Source organism: Crocodylus porosus, unplaced genomic scaffold, assembly GCF_001723895.1.
Source record: "Crocodylus porosus isolate Cpor-Errol unplaced genomic scaffold, CroPor_comp1, whole genome shotgun sequence".
Classification (NCBI taxonomy): Eukaryota; Metazoa; Chordata; order Crocodylia; family Crocodylidae; genus Crocodylus; species Crocodylus porosus.
Window position 1 is genome coordinate 9893973 of NW_017728907.1, and position 27793 is coordinate 9921765.

At 43.4% G+C, this 27793-nt stretch overlaps 1 protein-coding gene across 1 annotated transcript in view; it reads left to right on the top strand.

Moving 5' to 3' along the window:
* The window catches only part of ATF6 (activating transcription factor 6), a 166345-nt gene that overhangs the window by 62114 nt on the left and 76438 nt on the right, over nt 1-27793 (top strand). Inside the window, exons 11-14 of the mRNA XM_019530715.1 lie at nt 6632-6745; nt 9921-10023; nt 15453-15517; nt 17376-17490. Coding sequence (XP_019386260.1) covers nt 6632-6745; nt 9921-10023; nt 15453-15517; nt 17376-17490 — 397 coding nt within the window. The remainder of the gene's footprint in view (nt 1-6631; nt 6746-9920; nt 10024-15452; nt 15518-17375; nt 17491-27793) is intronic.

Consider the following 27793-nt stretch of genomic DNA (forward strand, 5'->3'; position numbering starts at 1 on the left):
ATATATGCTTGTGATCTATATTAGTGCACACCAGGAGAGTATGGTTATAATCTGGTCCAGTACCTCCTGCCAGCAATTCCCAGTGAATACTTTTTATATTATCCATTAATATTTTTATGGGTCATTTGCAGAGGTTTACTCAATTGACATAGTCACTTTAAGGCTTTATAGATCTCCAGCAGGCAGTGTATGAGTGTACATTTAATTGCCTCCAGATTGGAGCTTGGCTGAATCCAGCTCATGGGTTTTTTCCCCTCCCTCACCGGATTTGTCCTATCAGATCTTTCTTTTCCAATAGAGTGTTTCCGGCTGGTTGAACAAAGCCAGCCACAGATGTGCAGAATGCACTAATAGACTTTGCCATATGGAAAGAAGGCAATAAATCAGGAACATTTTAATGCCTTAGCATTACGTGGCTATGCTAAAGGCTCTGTATCCTATGTGGTACATTTGAGATGGTGAATTATGTGACTGGGGAATAGAGACTGGCTCACTCAGGAAAGCATGCCCCATCCACCACCTCCCCTTTCCTTCCAGTCACTTTTACCTTATTTCTTGGTAAGCTTGGACCCTTCTGTTGCTTTTTCCTTCTTTCTGGCTATCCTTAGGTGGAAGATGAGGCAAGATAGGAAGAAAAGTAAAGGAAAATATGGGTGAAGGTTTCTTAAAGTCCCATAAATTCCATTTGAAAAAGAAACTTGGGGCATTTAGGAGCTAAAGTCTCATAACAGCTCAAGATGACTTAAAGTTCTATGTTTTATTGGGCTGTTTGTGGGAACAGGGTGGATTAGATGCCTGACTCCCAGAGAGCTTTCATGGCTGTGAATCCAGAGTGGATTTAGGCACCTGTCTTTTTTGAGAATCTAAACCCACTCTCTCGTCAGTATTTCCTCCTGGGTAGTTCTGGGTGCTCTCCACTCAGAACACTGGCTTCTGAGAGTCCTATGCACATGCCGCTGACTCTTCTTCTGTGTTCTATGGCAGGGCTGTCCAACTGGTGGCTGCAGGCCATATGTAGCCCCTAGGCTCCTGGTCCCTGTGCTGCTGTCCCCATTGTTCTCCAGCTGCTGGAGTTACCAGGCTCTTCCCTCCCTCTTCTGGCTTCCACTTCCTGCACCTGGAGACCCAGTTGCATGGCTCATAGGAGTGAGGGAATCCACAACTGTGGATCCTCGAGGGGACCCCATACAGCATGGGGGCACCAGTGCAGCATATTAGGGCTTTCCCTTGGTACAGGAAGAGGAGTCCACACAGCATGGTGCAGTGTGTGGCCTATGTGGCATGCAGCCTGTGGCCAGAAGGCCTGTGACTCCCAGTCGCTCAGAATTTGGACAGCCCTGTTGTATTGGAAGGCTGGGTGCCTACCTCAGGGCTGTGGATTTCACTGAGCTGTGAGGTACTTATGTTATTTATCACAATGCTGAGTGCTGCAATGCCTAAATCTTTTTTTGGGTGTAACCATAAGTATTTTTTACTTTTTTTTTTTTTTTTACTCGAGCATTAGAACAAAAAGCTGAGTGATCAGGAGCTACCGGCCTGAAACAAAGCACCAAGGCAGAACTTCCCGTGTGCTTATGGGCTTCCTCCATAGTCTTCCTCTAGGAAGGCACTGTAGTTCCAAGGTCGTGGGAGGTCTCTGACAAGGTCTTCTACATGGACAGCCTTCTCTGCTACCCCACATTTGAGGGAAACAGCCTGGTTGCTCTTATGCCTCCCCTTCAGGAAGCCTGAGAGAAAAAACTTCAGTGGTTCCTTAGGGTGTCTGGAAACAGAGGTCTGGTTCCCTCTTCTCACTCCTTTATGGTTGGGATTCTAGTTGGAATGGTTGGCGGCAAGGCTTACTTCCTCTGTGCTGTGCTTGGGACCACTCCTGGCAAGCACATTCTGCCCACTTGCTCCCACGGTACATGCCAAATCCTGGACATGAGGTAGTGTAGCTTAAAGTAGCTCTGGTTGCTGGCCACACACAAGCGCAATCCAGACCAAGAGCCCAAAATCAGTATTAGGGTGAGAGAGCATGTTCCAGGCCAGTCTAAGCTGCCTATACTTAGTAGCCTAATGAGCAGTGGGCAACCAGGGCACCAGCACACATGCTGCCACAGCTGCCATGGCTACTGCTGCCAGCCCAGCCCAGCTGCCACAGCCACTGCTGCTGGCTTGGCTACTGCTGCCTAGGGTACAGATCCTGGATGTTATTACACTTTTGCCTATTATGTTTCCTTTCTGCGATGAGGAAACCCTCCAGCACAGAGCAGAAAGGGGGGTGGGCATGGTATAATTCTTAGTAATGGACCCAGCATAGCACAGAGGTATTTCAGACAGGCCTGAGGGTTTCCTTTTCCGTTTTGTCCAAAGACTTTTTATATCTGTGGGCTTTATCTCCCCTTCCAGGCTCCCCTTCTCCCATTTGGAAGAGTTAAAATTTATGTCGTGTGCAGCAGATTCTGCTGCAGCCCCTCTCCCAGCCTTTACTAGCTAAACATCTGTGCTTGTAAAGGATTAGGGAAGTCTGGGTTCTGTCCCCATACACAAACTGTGACTGGTGCGCAGAGCAACCATCACCATGGAAATAGAATCACAGAAAGTTAGGGTTGGAACCTTCAGGAGGTCATCTAGTCCAACCCCCTGCTGAAAGCAGGACCATCCCCAGCTGGATCATCCCAGCCAAAGCTTCATCTAGCCAGGTTTTGAAAACCACCAAGGATGGAGTTTCCACCACGTCTCTGGGTAACCTGTTTCAGTGTTTCACTACCCTCAGTGTGAAAGTTCTTTCTAATATCTAACCCAGGGGCAGGCAAAATACGGCCCACAGGCCTGGTGGGCTGGATGCGGCCGTTCTATCCAGCCCAAGGGGCCCCTAAAAAATTCAGAAAATTATTATTTATCTGGCCCAGCAGCCTGTCAAAGCTGTCGAGAGCCAGGGGCAGTAGCGCCCATGAGCCCAAGCAGGACTAAACAGCCCAGGCCCACCCACCCCCAGCCATTTCACTCCCTTCCTGCCCCAGCCCTGCTCCAGCACCAGCACCACGTGGCTGCCAGCTACATCACCGAACCGAGGAGCATGGGGCTGCGTTGGTGCATGCGCATGTACTTACGTGTGCAGGCAAGGACAGTGTGTGTTGCGGGGGGGCAAGCAGGGAGTGCATGTGCATGCATGTGTGTGTGTGTGTTCATAGGCTGAGTCCCACACGCATACCCCACCATACACATGTACCCTTCACCCCCTCATACATGCAGGCCCCCACCATCCCCTTATCCCAGGCACACAACTCCCCACAAACCCCATACCCACCCACACCCACCCACATGCTCTCTCACCCCACATACCCACACACCTACAACATACAAGAGTAAGACTGCAGTTTAAGCTATTGTGCAATCACCTGTATATACACTACACAAACGCATGTAAATCAGGTCAAAACTATTTTTTGATACCAAGTTAATGAATGCTGTAGATGTTTGCTTTTTAGAATATAATTTGGTATTTTTCTGCTTCTGAGATGGCAAAACCTGTTGCTGAAAGGAGTACTTTTGGGGGTAAGGGGGTGGATTTCTGGTGGCAAAGGTCAGGAGGTAGGGGGCAGACTTCAGGTTATAAGATGGCAACCAGAGGCAGGGCTACCAATGTGGCCCTCGACAGCCTGTCAAAACTTGGTAAGCGACCCTCCACCCAAAATCATTGCCTGTCCCAATCTAACCTAAGCTTCCCGTGATGCAACTTGAGACCATTGCTCCTTGTTCTGTCATCCTCCACCACTAAGAACAGTCCAGCTCCATCCTCTTTTGAACCCCCCTTCAGGTAGTTGAAGGCTGCTATTAAATCCCTCCCAGTCTTCTCTTCTCTTGACTAAATAAGCCCAGTTCCCTCAGACTCTCCTCAGAAGTCATGTCCTGCAGCCCCCTCACCATTTGTGTCACCCTCCACTGGACTTTCTCAAATTTGTCCACATCCTTTATGTAGTGGGGGACCCAAAACTGAACACAGTATTCCAGATGTGGCCTCAACAGTGCTGAATAGAGGGTAATAATCACTTCTCTTGACCTACTGGCAACACACCCACCAAAATACAGCCCAGTATGCCATTAGCCTTCTTGGCAACAAGGGCACACTGCTGGCTCATATTCAGCTTATTGTGCACTGTAACCCCCAGGTCCTTTTCTACAGAGCTGCTGCCCAGCCAGTCAGCTCCCAGCCTGTACTGGTGCATGGGCTCATTAGGCTTCAGAAAGCCTAACGAAGCCAGCACTTCGATCTGGACATGCTGCTTCGGACACCAAAGTGTCCAAAGCTTCTCCGGATCTGAAGCACAGTCCAAAGCCTTGCACAGCCCTGCTATATAGCTAAGGCTGGGGACTTCAACTGGAGTGTGCCAGTTCTCCTGCTAAGAACAAAGCAAGAGGTTCCTGCCTAAAGGATGTTGCCCCTCTACTCGGAGTCAGACTGATCACTATATTTGGGTTCAGTAAGGAATTTTATCCCATGGTCAAATTGGTAGAGACTGTGGGGGTTTTTACCTTCCTCTGTAGCAAGGGTGTGGCCCTCTACCAGGTATTTCTGGAGCATGTATTGACAATATGTTATAGAAACAGGTAAACCCTGCTTTACCTGTGGCATGTTAGGGTGGTAGGTTTATGTTGTGTCAGGGTTGAGGGTAGTCTTATGTAGAATTTAGATTATGGTTGTATGGGATGATCCTGCCCCAGGCAGGGGGTTGGACTAGATGACCTCTGGAGGTCCCTTCCAGCCTTACTTCTTATGACTCTTTGTGGATCCTTGGGGATCTCCGAGGTTTCTGTCAGAAAGTTTAAAGGATTCTTGCACCAGGATGTAAAAAATGGTGTTTAAAAGATTTTTTGCTGATGGCTTAGCCATCTAGCAAGTACCTCTTGAAGGTTTTAAAATTGACCTGAATACTAGGATTGTGTCTGTTCATTCTACAGATAATTCTGTAGCCAAGGAACTAGGAGATGAGACTTTCATCCCTAGGTACCTAAAGTGTTTAGATCCCTAATGGTTTAGAGTAGACTCTGACTTTTCAACCTGTTTTTCCCAATGCAGTGTGTTAGGTCCTCCAGATACTGGTGACGCAGGCTTTTGAACCAGAAGAAAAAATGTTTCTTTTCCAACTTTGAGTCAGAGCAGCTGCTGTGGTTGGCATCCCTTGTATCCAAAGGGTTGTCAAGTTTAGCTGGATTATTAACCCTCTGAAAAGTTTCCATGAAAAGATGGCTTTTCATTTGCCCCAGGCATTTGTTCCCAATGTTAATTTGGGCTTTTGTTTTAATTGGTCAATGGAATTACCATTACTCCCCTAATGTGAATGGTTCATGGGCAGAAGATTCATGCTTTGTCAAATTATTGGGTTTAACTTGGAATGCTCTGAATTTGCAGAGCCAACAGACACTTGTATGTATATACTGAAGCTCCCAAAACAGAAAGAGGGTTTACAAGACTGGAGTATGTAAATGACATTTAGCAAGCACTGTATCTGCCTATGGTATGACAGATTCTGTCTCTTCAGAACAAAGGACTAGGCACTCATCCAAAACTTCCCTGTATACTGGGCACAGAAGGCTGAATCTTCGGCTAGGAATTTTGTTCTGTGTTTTTATGTGTTTGCAGTGTTATAGATTTTGAAATGCATGAAGAAGTATCATTAGAATATATATGAAAATTAGATGATAACTTTGGGCCCCTGGCAGTTGGCCATCTTTGTCTGTGGTACAGATTTTGGTCACTAATTCTTGAACATCTTTCTGCTCACTGTGGTCGGGGCCGTCTCTCCCTCTGACTGTGAAGTGGCAACACCTCAGTGTGTCTGCGTCCTGTGCACAGTTCAATAATCCAGCTGCAAGGGTAATATAGCAACAACTGAACCATTGCTTTGGGCGCAAGACAAGTTTGAAATAGTTGATCTAAAGAGGAGAACATTCCAAATCAGAGAGCTCTACAAACTTAACCTGGATCAAACTGCTCAATTGATGTAGGTGATGCAGCAGAAAAATTGCATTCTTTGTTTTGTTTCTGAGCGCTACAGATTTTTTTTTTTTTGTCTAAAGGAGCAAATCCAGCCCAAGGAGCTGGGATTGGGTTCCAAGAATCGCTGTGAGGGTAGCTGGAGAGGAGTCTTCCCCCATTATCAGGTTGTGGAGTAGCTGAGCAAATGATCAGTGATGGTTCTCCTCCATCATATTGTAAGGTTGCCTTTCTGACCTCTTCACATGGGGGCAGCATCAACCAAATCCGCTATTCCTGAAAAAAAGATCAAGTGCATCTATGGAGGAAGACCCAAGACTTGCGGGAGCCAGAAATCACTCTTGTACTTATATGAAGGTTATATGTTATTCTGTAAAACTTTCTTTAAGTTTGAGTCTGTTTTTGGAAGTGGTGATGATTCTGTGAGCCCAGGTGACAGTGTATGATCCCTGTGTTGGTGGCTGCAGAACTTGATGGCAAGAGAATAAAGTACGAGGCTGCTAGATGCCAGTTATTGTTCTCTATTTGAAGGAGAAAATAGGAATGAGTGACAGCAGTGTTCTCTCTCTCTCTCTCTGTCAAGTAGATATTCACTAACTCAGGAAATTTGAAGAAATTTTTAAGGGATTTGTTATCGTCTTTTTATTCCAGGTCCGAACATTCTGTTTCTGATAACAAAGCCCTGATGGTTTTAACGGAAGACCCATTATTATATATTTCTCCACCACCCTGTAAACCATTGATCAACCGGACGGAGTCTCTCAGGTTAGCAAATAACTATTTTTGAGTCTGGGTTCTTAGTTTATGTATGTAATTTTTGTGCGAGTTCTTTGCTGCATGAAAACGGTTACGGTCAGTGGCAGTAAAGACTTCTATGTTGTGTTTTCAGCATGCCACTGACCTTTGAGGTAAAATAATTATCTAATGTGTTTTTATCCTGGACTCATCTGCTGAAACTGCTAACATGAATACCAGTTAATACCACCTGCACTAACGATTTCAGTGGTATGGACACGCATTCCCTCTGGATGGAGCCCATCAAATTGATTTCACGTAAGACAAGCATTAGATGGCAAGCTCAGAATGGTTCTGATGGACATCTGAAGGGAACCCTGTTGGGTATGCTGGCTGAGTTCAGAAAGGGACTGCCAATAACTTTCTGTTACTTGTCTGAAAGATTCCTCTCTCAGGCCTAGTCCATACACAGAAAGTGCACCAGTTCCACAAAAAGTTCACTATACTGTTCAACCAGTGCATTTGGCTGTGGACGCTACCATCTGTTTAAACGTAGAATTCATTTTAGTTTGCACCTCTTAAGTTACAGATACTAGCTAAACCGTTATGTGACAGGTTGGTTTAAACTGATGTCTGAGTGTCAGCTGAAAAGTTGCATGGGTTTAACCAAAAATGTTATCACAACCACGTAGTTAAACTTGTAAAACTTGTTTGCAATGAAATGGCCATGCTGGAATGTCACATAATATATTCAGTAGTGAGGGAGGGTGGTGGCTGGACTGGATGGTAGGTCCCATTTCTGTTGCATTTCCTAGGATGCTCATTTAACGTTGCTGCAGCATGAGAGCCATAGCAGAAACTATTGATAACTACCTATCAGGTATAGTCTGTGACCCTAATTACTAGCTAAACAGGGCTTTAAGGGCACCTATTCTGCCTCCTCCATGGACAAGAAGAGGAGCATTTGTGGTTTGTCTTCCAGCTCAGCACTACAAAACCAGGACCTTGGTAGCAGACTCCAGCATTAATAGTTTAAGAATTCAAGGGTTCAGGCGACACTCCATCCAAAGAATCTCCAGATCATCTGGACGGGAAATAACCTGGAAATGACCTGTTCGGCAGCACAGAAGCGGAAAGGGATCTCAGAGTCCTAGTGGACTCCAAGATGAACATGAGTCGTTAGTGTGGCAAAGTGATCAGCAAGCTAACTGCACTTTATCATGCATCAGCAGATGCATGACAAACAGAACCAAGGAGGTGATAGTTCCCCTCTATTGGGGACTGGTTAGACCGCAGTTGGAATACTGCATCCAGTTTTGGACACCACACTTTAAGAGGGATGTGGGTAACCTGGAGAGGGTCCAGAGAAGGGCCACTCATATGGTTAAGGGCTTGCAGGCCAAGCCCTACGAGGAGAGACTAGGGCACTTGAACCTCTTCAGCCTCTGCAAGGAAAGGTTGAGAGGCGACCTTGTGGCTGCCTATAAATTCATCATGGGGGCGCAGAAGGGAATAGGTGAGGCTCTTCTCACCAAGGCACCCCTGGGAGTTACAAAAAAAAATGGCCATAAGCTAGCAGAGAGCAGATTTAGACTGGACATTAGGAAGAACTTCTTCACAGTTAGAGTGGCCAAAATCTGGAATGGGCTCCCAAGGGAGGTGGTGCTCTCCCCTACCCTGGGGGTCTTCAAGTGGAGGTTAGATAGGCATCTGGCTGGGGTCATCTGAACCCAGCACACTTTCCTGCCTATGCAGGGTGTCGGACTCTATGATCTATTGAGGTCCCTTCTGACCTTAACATCTATGAATTGCATGCACACGCAGATGCATATGTTTTCTCCTAGGTCCCCTACTGTTTCTGATAGCAACCCATTTTGGCCAGAAGTTGCCCAGGGCTTTAGACACATTTAAGGAACTGGAATCCTGGGACTGTCCAGCAGAAAGCTGCTATTGTTTCTCCCTTGGCACTTCAGCAGCCATCTTCCTAGCTTCCTTCTGGTCAGTGCCCACTCTCTGCAATAGCATCCGCCTACAGTGTTCACGGGCCTTTTGACGGGAGATAACCTGTGAGGCAACAGCCAAGTGCAGGCCTGAAGCTACCCTCTGTTGTAGGGAAAGGGGAATAGCAGGGAGCCAGGTTACACATAGCAAGAGGTCCGTTCCAAGGGGCCAGGTAAGGGAATGTTGCCTATGAAAGGAGAAGGACAAACTGGTAGAGAGCATTCATGCAGAGTGAATTAATAGAGGAGAGAGAAGGAGGCCATTGAAAAAGGAACCTTTATCTGAATGGAAAATTGTTTCTGATTGCCCAGGGGTCTCTGGGTTTTTCTGCATACTGGAGAACTTAGTCGCTTGCTTTTTCTTTTATCTTTCAGTGGTATAAAAGAAAAACGCCTCCCTATCTTGTTCCAAGCCATAACAAAATCCTTATCGGAGGGTCTTCATTTCTCTGGTGGCCCTTGCCTATCCATTCTGATGCTATCAAATGATGACACTTTTGTTCATTATCCAGCCTGAATCAATATGAAGCCAGATAACAGTACTCTGAACTATTCAGTTTACTGTATATCTGCTTGTGTGGAGATGACCATCGCTTTTTTTCATGGGTCAAAACAAATATCTCTTCACTTCCAACACTGCTTATAAAGGACATTTAAAGACCTATTGTATCTGAAATATTCAGGCTATCGCCTCTCCCATTCAGCTTCATAATGCAAACAAAGACCTATTTTAACTTGCTATTACCTCTTATGCCTTGCTAGAAAAAATGAAAATGTATGGCTTCTGAAAACATGGATTCATCTTTTTTTTTCTTTTTTTTCATTCCCTTTACTCTTTAAACTTTCACCCAAGTTTATCCTCTTAACTAATAGACTTGTGATTTCAGTTTTCCATTTCCCTAGTAATTTTAAGATTATTTTTTAAGGAAAAGAATGTACGAGACCCAGTTTAAATGGAAAAAGATCAGTCAGTCTGGTATCTACTCTTTCTAGATATTTAGCTATCGATTCTCTGTTAACATTGATCTTGTGACTAAAACTCATGCCTCAGTGTTGAAACTAACATGACAAAAAGTTTAAAACTCATGAAACAAAACAGTAATTCAAAAGATCTTTCAAATAGATGTTTAAAATGTTGGCCAAAACCTAGGATGTTCTGTTACTGTTTTTTAAAGATCTGGCTAAATTAATGCTTCATTCTACAGGTTAAATCATGAACTTCGAGGGTGGGTTCATAGACATGAAGTGGAAAGGACACGTTCTAGACGATTGTCAAAAAACCAGCAGCAAAAAGCACGGGTTGTCCAGGTAGGTTGCTTACCACTGTTGATTCAATAACAGGACAAGTTAATTTCTGCAACTGTGATCAACTCTCATGGAAACAGGGCTGAAAAGAACCTCAGAAGGTTATCTTGTCAGCCCCCTTACTCATGGCAGGATCATCTGTGTCTAAACTAGCTGTCAAAAATACAGCCTACAGATGTGTGTCATCTCATCTGTGGGGTTCCCCATGAGTATGAAATTTGGTGGCAAAGTGAGCGGTGTCAGGATTAATAGCCGCAGACCTGCAACACCTGTTCAAGGGAAGCCAGAACTGAATAGTAGTGGGCTTGGGAGATGAGGACAAAAGAGTGTTACAAGAGCTGTGAAGGAAACTTGCAGATAGTTCCATTCATGCTTATATATTAGTTGAGTGTTTTTGTGAATAATAAAATCACCAAAAATAAATTTAAAAGAAAGAGCCAAAGAGCAGTGGTGAGACAGTAAATCTTTTTTTACTTAACATAATACATATGGTTACCTTTATCTACAGTTATCTCATTTACTTTTCTGCACTTGTTATTAGAGGCAGAACTGGCAGTAATGCCTGTAGTTAAGGTTGCCCAACACTTTCCATTATAAGCAGCTATTTTCAATTGCTGGTGATTTTGCCAGACCTTTGAGAAGTCGAGCTGAAATTTTCCGAGCTAATTCTGTTTTGGACAGAACTTTTTTTTTCTCATCAAAATTGGTCCAGGTACAGTATTTCTAAAAATGAGCTTAAAAAACCCGATGTTTTGCTAGTATGGGGGTGGTGTTGTTATTTCAGCCATTTCTTTGAAAATTTTTAGCACTTGCATGTTTTTGATTAGGAACTTTAAAAATATGGTAAGGCAAAGGTCTTAGGGTAAGGGGAGTGCTTTTGTCTGACTTTGTGGAAATCCTTCTAGACTTGGCATAGTTATACTCTCTAGTCACAATCTGAAATCTCTATTATCCCATGCTCAGTAAAGCTTTTTAAAGGCTTGTTGCTAAAATCTGAAAAGATTCTAGCTGCAAGGACCATGCTCTTGACCCCTTTCTTCAGAAACATCATGAATGCAGGCTAATGCCTCAATCTGCTGCTTGCAAAGGTTGCCACAAAACTAGAACTTCAGAGAGATGCATCCATCATTTATTGCAGGAATCCGTGCTTAAGCCATAAGCCATGAAGACACCTCCCATAGAGGGACAGTGTTAATTCTGTGCCCTTTCCAGCTCTTATTAGTGAGCAAGGCCCCACACCACCCCTAAGGAGGTGGACAAGTACCATATTATTCTCAACAGGAAGTTGTCCAGAGTCACTTTTGGTAGAGCTGGGAGGAAAAGCCTTTTTCTAATGGCAGGTGTAAGCCTTATCCAAAGGGCGATTGTGGAAAATCAATGTGCTTGAATGTGGTGGAGTTTTAATGTAGTAGTAGAATAACTAGAAAGGGAGAGTGGGATGCCAGCCCTGGGCGCCAACTTAGGGCACCAGTATGGCCCCAAAACCCTAGGAGTCTACTACAGCAGGACAGCCCTGTGCTATCCATGTGTAGAAGCCAGGCAGGCATGGCACCATGACCAATTGTATATCTGGCTGGGAGGGAGATGGGGTATTGCCCCCTCTTCTCTCCACCATCCCCCCAGAGGCTTTGCCACAGGAGGCATAGCCCTGTGCCTGTGGGGAGTGAACAGAGCACTAGAAGCAGGCCTTGGGGAGCACATACCGCTGCCTCTCCCCCAGCAGAAACTTCCCAAGCCTGGACTGTTACAATAACAGCTGGAGCACCGCTGGAGTGAGGAGATCCAGACAGGCAAGACTCCTCTACCCTTCCAGTCTTCTGTCTTGCTTGGTCTTGGCTGTTCAGATTCGGCTGCACCTCTAAAACCTAGGCACCCTAGTCAGGGATGAGGGCTATACTCGATGCTGTACAAGCACAGAACAAAAAATGATCCTTGTCCCAACGTGTTTACAATATAAGACAAGAGAACAGATGGAGACAGACAGAGGAGCCAGTACAAGAAAACAGTATTGGTCAGCATGGTAAGTAATGGCCTCAATGCATCAGGGGTTCAACTGGCAAGATTTTAGTAGTTATTAAAAAAAAGGAGAGGTTTACAGAGGCTTTTGAAAGAAGATAGTGAGGTGGCTTTGTAGATGCTTACAGGGAGCTCCTCTCCACTGAGAGGCAGCATAGAAGAAAACACAAAAGATACTTGTTTGAAAGCCTAGTAACTAGGTGATGGAGACTGGCACCATGGTGGGTTTTAGGGCAGAAATCAAGCTTCAGAGACTAAATAAGAGACTACAGGAAAGAAGGGTAGGCCATGAGGGACCTTGAAGTGGAGACTAGCAGTTTCTGGTTTACACTGTTTATAGTATCTGTAACCTTTGCATCACACTTCTTTTCAGAGCCAGAAATAGAAGGTAGGAATTTTGCTAGAGATCTAGTATTCCCCTGCTGTGCAAGCCATTGTCTATTGTCCCCCTCTGCTGCCTGGTGTACACAGATGGTAACCTATTCTGCTTGCCAATTTTTCCTTTATTTCAAATAGAGATTTAGGCTGTGGATCTGAACTTCCTAGTTCAGATCCATCTTGATGAATCATGAAGAAATCAGTGTGGTTCTAGTGTACAGCTTGCATTTAAAAAGCCAGAGAAGACACTATTTACTCATCTACCATGTGCATCTTTTTCCCAAAAATAGCCCTCCAAAATTGGGGTCTTAAACAGATTTTCTGCCCCTAATAGGAGCCTAGAGATGTTGTGAAATGGCTCCTGCTTTCTTTCCTTCTCTTCCCCCTCCAGCTGGCTAAATGGAGGGAGGGGCAGAATTCAGTCTTCAGCAACAGCTATAGTTTTAACACTTTTACAGCCACCGCAGAATGGTCAACAGCTTTTGGCTGAGCAGCTGAGGCTTTAAAACTTTTGCCTGAGCAGAAAAGGGAGGGTGAGTGAGCTGAAAATTAGGCTCTGTCCCTGTTTCATGTGACCACATTTATAGAAAAATCTTTTTGTGGGGAAGCCAGAATGAGTTAAAAAAAGGTGTACATCTTATTTAGGAGCATGTGATGTGAGAGCTTAGTGTACAGGCGACCCTCGCCATTCATAGGGGATACATTCTCACCTACCCCTGCGAATGGTGAAATCTGCAGATAAGGCACTGAGTTCATGAACGCAGTGCCTCCTGAGGGGGAGGGAGACACAGCTCCAGCGGCGGGAGTGCAGCGGCAACAAGCGCGGAGCTCCTGAGGAGTGTTTAAAGTATATTTAAAATGCAGATTCAGCATTTGCAAATATTTGAAACTGCAAATGCCAAGGGTTTCCTGTAGTAAAAGAGCATTATGTTTGCAACACCAGCAATCAGGAATTGATGGTCGAGCCAAAATTAATGTTGCCCAGGCAACCTTATTTCTGCCTCTTTGTGCATGTGCATTATGCAATCCAGTTATAGGCTTACTTAGCCTTTTATTCTATAATTTCCTGCCTTCATTAAGTGCACAAGATAGTAAAACACGGCAGAGGTTAGAAAGAAATTCAAGGAAGATAAGGATGTACACTGTCCAAATTATGACCACAGAGGCAACCTCAGTGCTGGTTCTTAACTGTTGAGATTTGACCTTGCAAACTTGATTTTTGTCCACATAGCTTTTCTAGACAGTACATACTTTGAAGGCAATCAACACTGAAGCTAGTGAACTGTGAATCTTATATAGTTATCTAAGCAAAAAGTTTCCAAAAATGTTGTCCACAAAAACTTGTTGAATCCTACGGTGCAGGCTTCTCCTTCTAAATTTACAGCTGTTAGATTAAGGTAAACCACCTTTCTTTATGTAAACACCTGCTGCCTGCCATTTTTGCAGGGATGTTATAAATGGAATGGGGATAGTTCAGAAGATGCTCTGTATTAAACTAGGAAAATGTTTGGGAAATCCTTACTGAAAGCAGCTGGTGAGACTGAAGGGTGATAAATCCTTCAGCTCATGTAATAGATTTTTCAGCTTATATAATAAAATAGGATGAATGGACAAAAGATAACGGTAGAATGGTTTTTAACTGACTAGAATCTGTTGATATCTGTTAAGTGGAATTTTCTCTTCTCTTACTTCAGAAAAGTCCAGTAGGACTAAATGTTCTCTCTTTATAAGCTGTATAGACTCTCCTTAAGACTCTGAACACAGGTGCACAGGGGTGTAGTGATTAAATATGAACGACAGTAAACTAGGGTTGGGTATATGACCTGTCAAATAAAGTTCAATCAATTCGCCAATCAAATATTGGTCAAAATTGTAAAAAATTGCAAATAGGTCTGAGTCATACACAGAAAAAGCACAAATTTTCCATTAAGAAATGCGTCAAAAAACAGTAAAAATCATATTTCTGTCAATAAAGCTACAACAAAAAATGTAGGGTTTTTTTTTTTAATTGCTATCATCTTTAGTCAAAAATATGCAGTCCTTTGAGCAAACCTGTTGTGCTTACTATTATGGGCCGCAGCTGAAGTGTTTTTGTTCAGGGATTCCTATTTCATGCTTTCAGACATTGCCAAATGAATAAATTGTTGGCGATAGTGTGGATTCAGAATTAATGGGATTTGTATTTGCGGTTTATTCTTAAAGCCACTTTCAGTTACATGGCACACTGACAGTGAAGTTAAGTATCTGCAGGCTTTCCAAATGTCTCTCTTAATGAAGAGATCTTAATGCAGCACTTAAGAGATTGAAATGAAGAAACCTGGGCAATGAGATGCACTCCTTGGGAAACCTTTATTAAGTATTAAGCCTCAGTTTCCTCTTATTGGTCCTCCATGGGAAGTGGTAGATCCTTCCCCCACTCCCCAGGCTGGAACACTTCAAACTAAATTTGACAGACACTGGAAGTGTGGTGCAGGGAACATTGGCAGAGCAGTGTGGATATGACCCAGTAGGCTTCCTTCATCTCTGGCACACTGATTCCAGAGCTCCTGGGCAGTGTATCAGCTGTGGTGCTGACACACTGCTTGAGTGCATTTCTGTACGAGTTTGGGGTTGTATGAAGATCTTCCAGAACAGTCAGTCAGAAGCCCTCAACAAAAAAAGTTTCTCTAGGATTGATTTCCATCTCTGGTCTCTCAGAGATTCTCTTCTTTTTACAGTCTGAAGGTAATATAATTCTGGGCTGTCTTTGCTGTAACTAAATCAATTTAGTTTAACTTCATTTACTATTAAATGTCCACAGATGTCAAGTTGTGTGCAGTGTCATGCATGGGTGCTTTTAATTAGCACGACTCACTAATTAAAGTGCCCAGCGCCATGTCCCAAACCACGTGTACAAGTGCCCTTAGATTTGTGCTGCAGGCCAGTCTGTTCTCATGCTCTGCTGGAGACTTGTGTTTGTTCTCAGTGCAGTGTGGATGCCAAGGAGAATGCTTGCTACTTTCCTTTTGTGTGACATATGTTATCTGTCCCATTTTCAGAGCTCCCCTAGGGAGAATGCAGATTCACAGCTGATGGCCGTGCCATATACAGATACAAGTGTCAGGTAAGGCAGGACAAGTTCTCTTTACCTGCGCTGGTTAGGACTAGATACTCTATTTTGTTACTATCTTAGGCTTTGTTACCTGAAATGACCTACCTCTGAATACCCCCATCCTGCTCTCTGATCTTGCCTCAGGCTCTCTTTATATTTACAGGCCTAATTATTATCCTACAAGAGATGTTTATGAATTTTATGTATTTGAACAATTATCACTTCTTTCTCTGGGGCAAATAAATTTAAGGGTGCTTCCATACTACAGTTTTACTTTGTCTTCTTCCTCAGGTTTTTTACCAGTGATTCTTCAAAACCCTCCTCTTGCTTAGCCTGCTCCTAAGTGTAAAGCCTTGGAGGAAAACATAGAGGCAGTCTTGGGGATGAAGGCCATTCATGTATCCATTTCCTAAGCAGGACAAGCTGGGCACTTACAAGAGAGTTCCTAAATGCAGCAACTGCAATAAAAGAAAGACAGCTTCTCCTTTAGAGCATCCAAAGACTTCCCAAAACAGAAGGCTGGCATTGAAGTAGGACCACAAAAATTAAAGGCGGAGACAAAATAGCTTTGTCTTCTGTTTCCTGGTTTGTCTTGATCTGCTCCTAATTTCCCTACATACTCTGCATTGGAGAAAGATGAACTTTCAGTATCCCCTCTTAAGGAACAGGAAAAGTTGGAAGGAAGAGACATAATATAGTGTTGCTCTGAGTTCCAGTTTTAGCAGGCCAAGAGCAAAGAGGAACAAGTCAGGTCAGAATGCATTGTGGAATATGTAAAGGGGATGGGGAAGGGTAATATTTCCCCACTGAGATTTGGAAAGTAGTAGCCCTTTCTTTGCCTTCCCCCCAAATCAGGAATGTCATCTCAGTGGTAATAACCAGCTACAGGCAGACATTTGAGGACAAAATCTTCCATGGTTTCTCTTTGCCCTTGAGAAAAGAAAGACTTTACAAAAACTGCATTTTATAGTTTCACCCAAGGTTTCTTGGGTATTTGAATATAACCCTGCTTTGTAATAGTTATAGTATTTTGTTGTGGCACCACAGATGGTACACCACTAAGGTGGAAATTACTTGCAAGTCCAATGACAATGCTTATCTTCAGACTGCCCAGTATTTTTGCTTACAGTATCTTAAGAAGACTGGAGAACTCTTATCCCCTATTTATTTCTAAATCTATAATTATAAAAGACTGTTGACCAGAGGTGTGTAATTGATTTTTTTTTTTTTTTCAGTTCACTGGCTAAATTGAAAAATTGGATTTTGCTTTAAGTTGACATGAACATTCCCCTTCTGCTTTTGGGTTTCTTTCCCTCCCGAGAAATCAAAAACTGTAAGAAATCTGTTTCAATTAGATCTAAATATTTTGTTTTAGTCAAGGTGAAATGTTTCTTTCTCACTTTTTTTAAAAATTTTTTTAAAAAATTTTATTTGATGGGAAAATGTAAACAAAATACAATTTTGAAATGGAAATTGAAATACTCCATTTAAGCTTTTAGGACTGTTTTCCTACTGAAACTATTTTTCTCCCCCACACAAACTATGTGATTCTGTCCGTTTGATCTGGAGCTGCATTTTTTTTATACAAGTATATTAGTACATAGGGTCCTAATGTTGGTTCTGCTTCTGCCTTTCTTATTTTTCCTTGCATTTTCAAGCAAACTTTCTTACAGCTAGGTTGTCAAATGAGTCTGTTATTCAGCAGTTTTCATTGTGCATCGCTGTTCAGAATGCCCTTATACCCACCAAGAACAAAATGTGTGCTGCTGGATGGTGAGCTTCCTTGAAAACTGGGCCTTTGAAGTTTGTACCTCACTAAGATTATAATCTTTCTCATCTCCAAATCTATTTCTTTCTCCCTGTATTTCAGCCGGAACTCGGGAAACGAGCTGCAGGTATACTATGCCTCTCCAAGGAGTTACCAAGATTTTCTTGAAGCTATTGACAGAAGGGAAGATACATTCTATGTAGTGTCATTTCGTAGAGTAAGTGTAACATACATTTAATAATTTGTTACTGAGTATAATCATTAGAGACTGGTGTGGTTCAAGTTTTGGTCCTTGAGTTACAGAGAGGTTGAAGCTAATGTGCTCTATATGCCTGTTTTGAGTTGCTGGTTTTTTGGTTTGTTTTTTTTTTTTTTTTAAAATCCCTTTGCTTTATTTAAAGCCAACCTATCTGAATTTTTACATGCTGTAATTTATTTTAGGACAGAAGCTGTCAGGAAAGTTTGGTGTAAACCATACAAGGAATTTAAAAGATAATATATTAATTTAAAGCATTTTAATTATTCCCTTCATAGAGAATTTTTAGCTCTTTTACTTCCAGATTCATGCAGAAGTTTCATATCTCCAAGAGTATACTTATATATTTTAAGCATATACTTAAATATACCTAAATATATTGTCCAAAGAACACAGAAGGAGGCAGATATGAAATCCATACATGCAGAGTTACAGATAATATGTATTATTTCTGTTTTTTACCTAGAAGTGCATTTTCTGGAGTGGGGCCTGTGCCATGTGCTTAGCTTAAATGAGTATAGTTAGCCATTGTTTTTTGAAAAACATGCATAGTCTGTCAGGGGCTCTGCAAAATGTGCCCAGCCCATATTCAAAATGGCAGAGATGAGAAGGGTGGCTTGCAGGGGGTAGTGGAGGGTGTAGATCCACAAGGAACAGGAAAGAGGAAAGTCACATGGACAGATGGGGGCTAGTAGTGAAACAGAATGGAGGAAACAACATATCACGACAGGAGGGAGAGAGGAATGGGGTTCATTTCTACATGTTCTCAAAATCCCCTGGCAATAGGCATTATCAAACAGTCTGAGTACAACTGTTCTGGCAAGTGGACTCCATGTGTACCATCTCTGATAGGACTACTGATTACCAGCTTCTATTATGAAAGGCCAGGTTTCAGTAGTTAAAAATCAGGTCGCAGATTCACTTGTTTGCAATATAAGTAGTAACTCTCAATTTGGGGCTTCCAGCTAGAGATCCATGACTCAAGGGGTAAGTAAAGCAGCACCCTCAGGTTTCACCATTGATACAGTTTTCAGTAAAAGCTCTTCAGTCAGTGTGTAAAGGGCCGTATGTGACCTTTGCAATTTCACATAATTTCTGGTGAGCAGCTGTGCTACTCACTTCCCACTCACCCTGCTCGCTTTCCCAGATGTAGCAATACTTCTGGCTGCTGACAATGCAGGCAGGTGCAGAGAGAGAACTGGGAAATGTGTAGTGGTCGTTTGGAGCGCTGGGTAACATATACTTAAACACAGCAAACCTTAACCAAGCAGAATCTCGGAGTGGGGAGGGTTATGTGTGATATTCATGTGTTGAAAGCATTTATAACATATGCACTCATATCAAGGCCTCAGAGCTGAGAATAAAAGCATCCAAACTTGTCTGTATTCCTCCTAGGGCCATTGCTTAGTGCTTTGGAACAGTATGAACAGCTGTGACAGGAGGGATTCTAGGAACTAATTTCTGTAAGATGTTGAGCGAGTTGGCCCTAACTTCACCATGCACTTAAGCATGTGCTTAACTTTCAGCATGCAAGTACCATGCTCCATTTGCAGTCTTGCCAAAAATAAATAAATAAAACAGGCAAACTGTTAGGCTACATGAAGAATGGGTTAGAAATTAACATGGCCCTTCTAATGCCCACGTACTGGGTTTCATGTTCAGTTCTAGCCACCCTACCTCACAAAAAAGATAGTAAAAATGAATAAAGGGCTCAGAGAAAAGCAGGAAAAGTGCATAGAGACCTGAAAAAACATAGTTAAAGAGAGCCAGAAAATACTGGGATTTTTGAGTATAGACAAGCAACAAATAAGAGGAGACTTTCCAGAAATAGATGCTACCATATGTGTCCTTTTCGTGATAAGGAACAAGGAGCCACTGGAATGTAGTAGTAGGCAACTGTTGATCCTCTGGATAATGGTGTGCACATTAGAGGTCTAGTCAGATGCCCAGTTACTTAATTTGTGTCTGACAAGCCCAAATCAAGAGTGACACAGCTTGTTACGAGTTTTTCATAAATTGTCTAAGTTGGAGTCCATATTTATAGCATGCTGCTTTCTTCTTTCTCTCTTTGCTTGCATCCTCTCGGTCAAGGCCACTTCATGTTGAGTTGAACCCAGTGTCAGATGTTCCCTCCAGATTGATCAGGATTCTCTGTTTTCCTCCCAGCTTTCTTCATTGATGTTCATAACTTCATATCATGTAGGGAGGAGGTGAGCAGCCAACAGTGGTGAAAAAGCAAGTTAGGGACTATTTAGAAAAGTTGGATATGTGCAAGTCCATGGGGCCAGACGCAAGGCACCCAGAGGTGCTGATGGAGTTGGCTCATATGATTGCAGAGCCCCTGGACCTTATTTTTGAAAACTTGTGGCAATTGGAAGAGGTCCTAGATGATTGGGAAAGGGCAAAAATAGTGTCCATCTTTAAGAAAGGGAAGAAGGAAGATCCAGGGAACTACAGAGTAGTCAGCTTCACCTCATTCCCTGGAAAAATCGTGGCGCGGCTCCTCAAAGAACTCCATTCCTAAACATTGGGAGGATAAGGTGATTCGGAACAGTCAGCATGGATTCACCAGGGACAAGTCATGCCTGACCAACCTGATTGCCTTCTATGATGAGATAACTGGCTCTGTGGATGCGGGAAGAGCAGTGGACGTGATATACCTTGACTTTAGCAAGGCTTTTGATGTGGTCTTCCACAATATTCTTGCAAGCCACCTAAGGAAGTATGGGTTGGATGAATCGACTGTAAGGTAGATAGAACACTGGCTGGATTTTTGGCCTCAGAAGGTAGTAATCAATGGCTGGCAGCTGGTCTCAAGTGGAGTGCCTCAGGGGTCAGTTCTGGGGCTGGTTTTGTTCAGTATCTTCATCGGTGACTGGAAGATGGGATGGATTGCACCCTAAGCAAGTTTGCAGATGATACCAAGCTGGGAAGTGCACTAGAAATGCTGGAAGGTACGGCTAGGATTCAGTGACCTAGACAAATTGGAGGGTTGGGCCAAAAGAAATCTCATGAGGTTCAACAAGGACAAGTGCAAAGTCCTGCACTTAGGACGGAACGGTCCCATGCACTAGTACAGGCTGGAGACCGGCTGGCTGGGCAGTAGCTCTGCAGAAAAGGACCTGGGGGTTTCAGTGGACAATAAGCTGAATATGAGGCAGCAGTGTGCCCTTGTTTGCCAGGAAGGCTAATGGCATACTGGGCTGCATTGGTAGGAATGTTGCCAGTAGATCAAGGGAAGCGATTATTCTATTTGGGGCCACGTGACTGGAGTACTGTGTCCAGTTTTGGTCCCTGCACTACAGAAAGGATGTGGACAAGTTGGAGAGAGTCCAGTGGAGAGCAATGAAAATGGTTCAGGGGCTGGGGCACATGACTTCTGAGGAGAGGCTGAGGGAACTGGGTTTATTTAGTCTGCAGAAGAGAAGACTGAGGGGTGATTTAATAGCAGCCTTCAACTACCTGAAGGGGGTTTTGAAAGAGGATGGAACTGGACTGTTCTCAGTGGTGGCAGATGGCAGAACAAGGAGCAATAGTGACCCAGTTTTGTTTTGTGGACCTGCTCAGTTGGAGCAGTGTCTTGGTAGGAAGTGTCCGAGGCATTTTAAGAGACTCCAGATTGATACTTTGGAGGGACAGGTAAAGGGCCGAGTGCATGGAGACCGCTGAATGCACAGGCAAGTGTCGTGTGCACCTGTGTGTTTAATTGGTGCCTCGTGTCAGTGACAGCTGCCTGGTTATTGGAATTTGGTTAAAAGCGAGGAGAGGTGTACTGCCACCTTGCAGTTGTGTGTGAGCCTGCTGTCATGGCTCTTGGAAACAGCTGAAGAAGCAGCTGGCTTTGAGTAGAGGAGCAATCAAAGTGAGAGTGAGGGAGAGTGAGTGTAGGTGAGGACCGAGGTGGTCAGTCCCATTTTTGTGTTGTATTTTGATGAGGGTCTGGGAAACCACTATCCCTAGAGAGCATGCTGAGAGAGGGTTGCATGCCTGTCAGCAGCAGTGCATGTGTGGGAGAGCCTGCTCTCTCCAACACCATCTGTGGGAGTTATTGTATGTCCTCTCTTTTGTTGTTTCTAATAAGGGGAGGCTTTATTAGTTTGTTGGATTATTGCTGTTTTTGTTGTTACCCTCATTGTTTAATATATTGGTTATTACCCCCTATTTGTGTCCTTGTTTATTTACTGATTAATTAGCAGCAGGATAGCTCCAGGCTGCGGGTGAATGCCCTGCTGAGAGCAGCCCATCCACTACTTTCTGACCACAATTCTGGGCTCCCGGGATTAGAACCCTCATTATTGCCAATAATCCTAAATTTTAATTGATTGGAAATTCACACTCTTCAAAGTTGCAGCAATGGAAGTTTAGGGTTAGATATTAGGAAAAACTTTCTCACAAGGAAGGTAGTAGTAAAGCGCTGTAACAGGTTACCTAAAGAGGTTGTGGAATCTCCATGTTTAGGGTTTGCAAGACCCAGCTACACAAAGCCATGGCTGGGATGATCTAGTTGGGGTTGTCTTGTTTTGAGTAGGGGGTTGGACTTGATGTGACCTCCAGAGGTTCCTTCCAACCCTCATTTTCTATTATTCTATTTTTGCAATATTGTGGTACTGCCATAAAGGGCGACCCCACTTTCTAGAGCTGTCTCAAATCTCACTATACAAAATATTCTTGAGGATACTGTTTTCTCCCATTCTCCTGACATGACCAATTTATCACAACCTTTTCTTTATAGTGGTTTCTAGTGTGTCAGTCCTGCACACTTCAGTACCTCTGTGTTTGATATTCTGTCTTCCAACTTTATTTTCAGGATCTTACACAGACATGTGTGGAAGCTATTCAGTCTCTTGATATGCCTAGCATATGTAGGCTACATTTCTGACCCATAAAGCTGCGGTGACAGGACAAACTTCTCATAGATGCACCTTAGCTGATAGCTTGCTGTTATTCCATTCATACTTCTGTAATAGCCTATGCTTTAGGGTTGTTGGTTGTAGCCGTGTTGGTCTAAGGTCACAGGCAGACAAGGTTCTTTGGGTAGATGTGATATCTTTTATTAGACCAACTAAATTTTTGGAAAAATTGTTCTTTGCAAGGTTTTGAGTACAAACACCCTTCTTCAGGCACAGGGAGCATCACAAAACGCATTTTACAGACGAGTCTAGGAATTTAACTTCATAAATCTGCTGGCTACTAAACATTATAGATTAAATATAGACATTGGATTTATGGCACATTATAACCTGCCTGCCATCTGATAACCCCAGACTTGCATTTTGCATACTTGCTTTCATTACACCCAGTAGAGCGCACAAAGCAACAACAGACACTCTGTGCCTGAAGAAGGCTGTTTGTACCTAAGCTTGCAAAAAATATTTTTTTGCAACTATTTAGTTGGTCTAATACTAGATATCATATTAACCCAAAGAACCTTGTCTGCCTCTGTAATAGCCCCAAATTCTCAGCTGTTTTTCCAATTCTGTTAGTTCAGTCTGAAGGTCGAGATTCCTGCTGATCGTAGAACCCAAGTAGCAAAAACTGTCAGCAACACCAAGAGACTTATTCTTCAGAGTGATATCAAGTATTGGTTCTTCCACCCATTGGTACATGATCACAGTCTTCTTGAGACTAATTGCCATCCCAAAGCTCTTGCATGACTTGCAAAATCTCATGGGCAGATTTTCTAGGGAAAATTCACTGTGGGCAAACAAGGCTGTATCATCCTCAAACAGGAAATCTCTTAGAACCAGGTATTTCACTTTGGTTTTTGCTCTGAAGCTTGCAGTGTTGAATAAGCCTCCATCTAATCTGATTTGAAGATAAATGCTATCGTTGCAGTCTTTGAATGGATGAAGAAGCAAGAATGAAAAGTAGATGTTAAAAACAATGGAGCTAAAATGCACCCTGTTTCACCCCATTGTAGATATCAAAGGCATTTGATTCTTTGTTTTCATATGCTGTAGTTGCTTTTGTACCTTGATGTAATGAACAAATGATGTTCAGCACTCGGGGGACCAACCAGTTTCTTCAGAACAGTAAACCTCATTGGAATGATAGCGAATTTAAAGCTGATGAACAGAAAAATACTTATTACATAGTGCATTACTGACTTGTGGAACTGACTGCTACAAAGTATTAAGTCCAGATGGTTAGCATGATTCAGAAAAGGGCCAGTCATCTGTGAGGGCAATAAAGATCTAGGGACAGACAAGCTCTTTCCAGGTGGGCCTTGATTTTAGTTCTGTGATCATACAATGCTTAGTACAGTGGGTACTGATTCATGACTAGGATTCCAAGGTACTGCTTCAGTACAAATAAAAACTATTACATCACGTTTGTGGGACACAAGACAAGAATAGTGTGCATTGCTTAGTTTGCTGGAATTGCAGCAAGGGCTCGTGTTGTAGGTTGATGCTTTTGCCTGCTCTGTACTGTGATCTGTGCTTGGCTCCAGTTAAGGCTTGTCCAAGCAAATGCAAATATGGCTCTTCCCTTACTGAGAACCCAAGTGTCATTGAGACCAGGGCAGCTGCAGGACTGAGAAGCCATCTTAGCAGTGCCGTAGCAAAGGAGGGGGCGAGTGGGGGGACTGGTACTGGACGCATGGGGGCGGGGCACATGACCCCCTTGAGATTGGTCCCTGACTTGGCACCACTCAGAATGGGGCAGTTTTTTGCTGTGCAGGCTGGTGGTGTATTTGGGGGCGGGGAAGGGGGGCAGTAAGCCATGGCACAGGAGTATAGAAGTGGATATCAGGCTTTCGGCCCGCCCCCGACTCAGGAGGCACCAGTCACCCCTGGCCTGGCACTGAAGTGAAGGGGCACAAACAGGCAAGACACGAGTCAATATTTTGTTATAAATATTTTGAAAAATGTTGTCTGATATTACCGATAATGTCACCAAGTGCTGCGTGCATGCAGCCAGCTCAGCAGCTTGGAGAGCTGTGTCTGACTGAGTCTGCTGGGTGGGAAGGGATGGGGAGAGGGAAGAGATATGGCGGGGGCAGATCAAGGCACCCACATGAGGGAAGAGGGGGTTTGGGACTGAGACAGCTGCTGCCCAGGGTAGGGCACAAGATGGAGCCACAAACAGTTTGTCCGGGGGACATGGGGAGGGGGGTTGGCTCTTGCTGATCCATGCACCCCCAGGCAAGCATGGTGGGGCATGTGCCCCCTGGACCAGAGCGAGGGTGGGTTGCTACTGCAGGCTTGCCCCAGGCATCAAACTTCCTTGTTATGGCACTGCATCTTGGGATTGGTTTGTGAAAGGGATTGAACCAAACAGTGGTTAAGGCAGCAGCTAGATGGGACACTTGAGGAACAGTTTCTACCCTCTTCTCTGGGCTCCCACTAAATCCTAGTGACCCAGGGATTTTTTCAGAATGTCTGCCTATGTACCTGACTTGAAAGGCACTCCCAAGTTGTGCCTTCTATTAGAGTAGCACAACTTTAAAGCATCTCATACTGGCCAGCTTGCAGACAGGAGCCTGGGCAAGACTGAGTTATCTTAACAGTTGCAGTGCTGCTCCATCTGTCCATCACCATGTTGATACATAATACCCTATGGTACTAAACCAAGCATTTAATTCATTCAGTGCTCTGGTCCTTGGGGGCCACAGTGTTGCCTCGTCACTTTCCTTGGCATATTTCAGGATGGTTTTGCTCATTTTCCTTAAAATGATTGTGCATCATCTTATGCTGTAACAGTTGGGCTCCCAAGCTTGGATGGGGGAGGTAGAAATTTGAGGAGGAAGTTCAAATGAAAAAGCAGTTTCACTGACCTTTTTAAATAAAATAGTACATTTCCCTTAATATTAACTTCTGTAGAAGTATTCTGTTTAAATCAAAATTTGAGGCTTAAAACTTCTAGAAGGTGTTGTTTTTAACTATATTCTTTTGAAAATGTGTTTGTTTGTTTTTTAAAGGGTCTTTTAAAAGATACATTTAAGAGAAGTAATATTAGTAAGGTGATATTATGTTTCCCAGACTCAGTAACTCTCTTGTATGTCCATGCAAACATATAGACATTTGGGATGTTAAGACCTCTTGCTAGGTAGTCTGTGGTAGTCTCTCTTGATGTGAGATTTATATCTTTAAAAAGCTCAGACACAATCAAATAGAGCATGCTTCTCAGGACTGAAGTTTTTTTTTATCTTGATTAGAAGTATGAAGCTGGTTTCCAGCATGGGGGATTACTGGATTGTGTAATAAGACTGGAATTTTGTTATTAAATGCTTGGCCTGTTCTGTTCTTCAAGCAGCTCCTAACAACACAAATATAGTCAGAACAAGACTTCAGATAGCTTTTAGAGGAGGTGTTCATTATGAAACTTTTTCCTAGCAACTTGGAGCAAAGAGCAAACAGGCATTTAGTCTGTCTGTTCACCCTCTGCCACTGTTTGCCACTTGTCCACCTGAATACACTGGGAAGTGTTTGGATTCTGTTTCCAGTGTACACACTGGCAGATAATGGGCTGGAAGAGGCATTGACTTTCATTTTGACTTGCAGAGCCATCACTATAAATTTTGTACGTGTCTTCTGTTTAATAGAATTCCTCCTTGTCATAAATCAGAGCCAAGCAAGCTTTTTTTTTCCCTTTTAGGAGATTTGAAGTCTCTTTTAATAGCACAATAGGCTGTTTTGTGCATCCCCTTCCTTTATTACTTTACCAGGGCAAACCTGAGGTAGTGAATGATTTCCTCGGAGGCAAACTCCTTTACTCTTAGATGCACTGCTGAGATTCCTTTGTAAGTCAACAAAAAAGAATTCATACTCATGCCTGAGGGTGCAGTTATCAGGGACTTGGCCCAGGAAGTGCCTTTTTCATTAAGATTGTCTCACACTCAATCTTGTCTTTTTTCCACTGAGTATTAGGAATTGGGGAGGGGGCGGAGGGATCTTTCTAAAGCTACCCTCTGTCTCTGGAGGGTCATATTCTGTGATATAGGCCAGTAATGTCAGTAGAAATGGTCAGCTGACAATTGCTGGAGTGTGAGTGATTTAAAGAAACAACTTAACCCAGACTACTCATTCGCTCTTTCTCAGGTAGGGGTAGAGTTCAAAGGATTTAATTCCTTTTAGTCTTAGGCAACTGCAGTCATGCAAAAACCTCAAAATCACTCTGCAAACTGTAGATTAACATTATTCAAAAAAGACTTAAGCAAGATACCAAAATAAGCAAGATGGAGGCATTTCTTTTGTGCCCCCCTCAACACCACCAACACAACATGCAGTGTCATAAACCCCCTTCACATGTGCCTGCCATCTTACAGTATCTCTGATATAGGCACAGCTCTACTTCTTTGAGTGACACTGTATTTTCCCACCCACAGGGTCCAGCAGACCCATCCGTTATGGCTGCTGGTGCCTCGGTTTGCCTTACAGAGTTCCTGAGGATATAGAATAAGAGCTGTCCTAATCGCTGCACAAATCCTTGAGATTAAAATAGTAACAAATTAATTTCATGCTTGGCATCTTTGATGATACTGGGAGACTGAATTAGTTTTTGTCCCCCAAAGGAAAGGTGCTGCTATGTACAAGCTCTTTCCAGAGCCTGTGTTTTCTGAGAGGTCGCAGACAGAATTTGCCACAGATTCCCCCTATTACTGTAGAGGATGTGCCTTCTTTTTTTTTTCTCTAGAAAACACATACATATCTAGTTGCAAAGAACTCTTTTGAATAAGCAAGAAATGGGAACAAAGGCACAGCTTGTCAATGCCCTGAACTGGTGGCTGAGAGTATGACCTGAACAGTGATACCATTTGTTCCCCAAGGCATTACATGTGAAGCTCAACAATAATCATTTAAATGTCTCTACTGATCATTTCTTGGCTCATTCGGTTGCATCACAAGTTGGCAACCTGTGGGCCAGATAAGGTCTGTGAAGAGTGTGGATTCAGCTCATGGCAGCTGGGTTGTAGATTGGCAACATATGGCAGCTGGGAAACCAAAGCATTCCTATGCCGTGTTCTGCCTTTTCCTCTCCTCCCTGCCCTCTTTCGACTTGCGGTCACTGCTGAATTTGCCCCTCTGCACAGCCATTGGCCTTGTGAATCTGCAGCACTTTGGTAACAATATGCAGAGACTGCAGGAAGCACACAAAATGGGGGAAGAACAGGGAGAGCAGCCTGCAAGCCGTAAAGGTTGCCAGCCCTTGAATTTTGTCATGAAATTTAGGTCATTAATTACATTTTTAAAGAAAATCCTAGTTACCTCTTTAAGTACTTTCTATAATGTTCCTTACAGAACTAGCCACTCAGCAACACAAC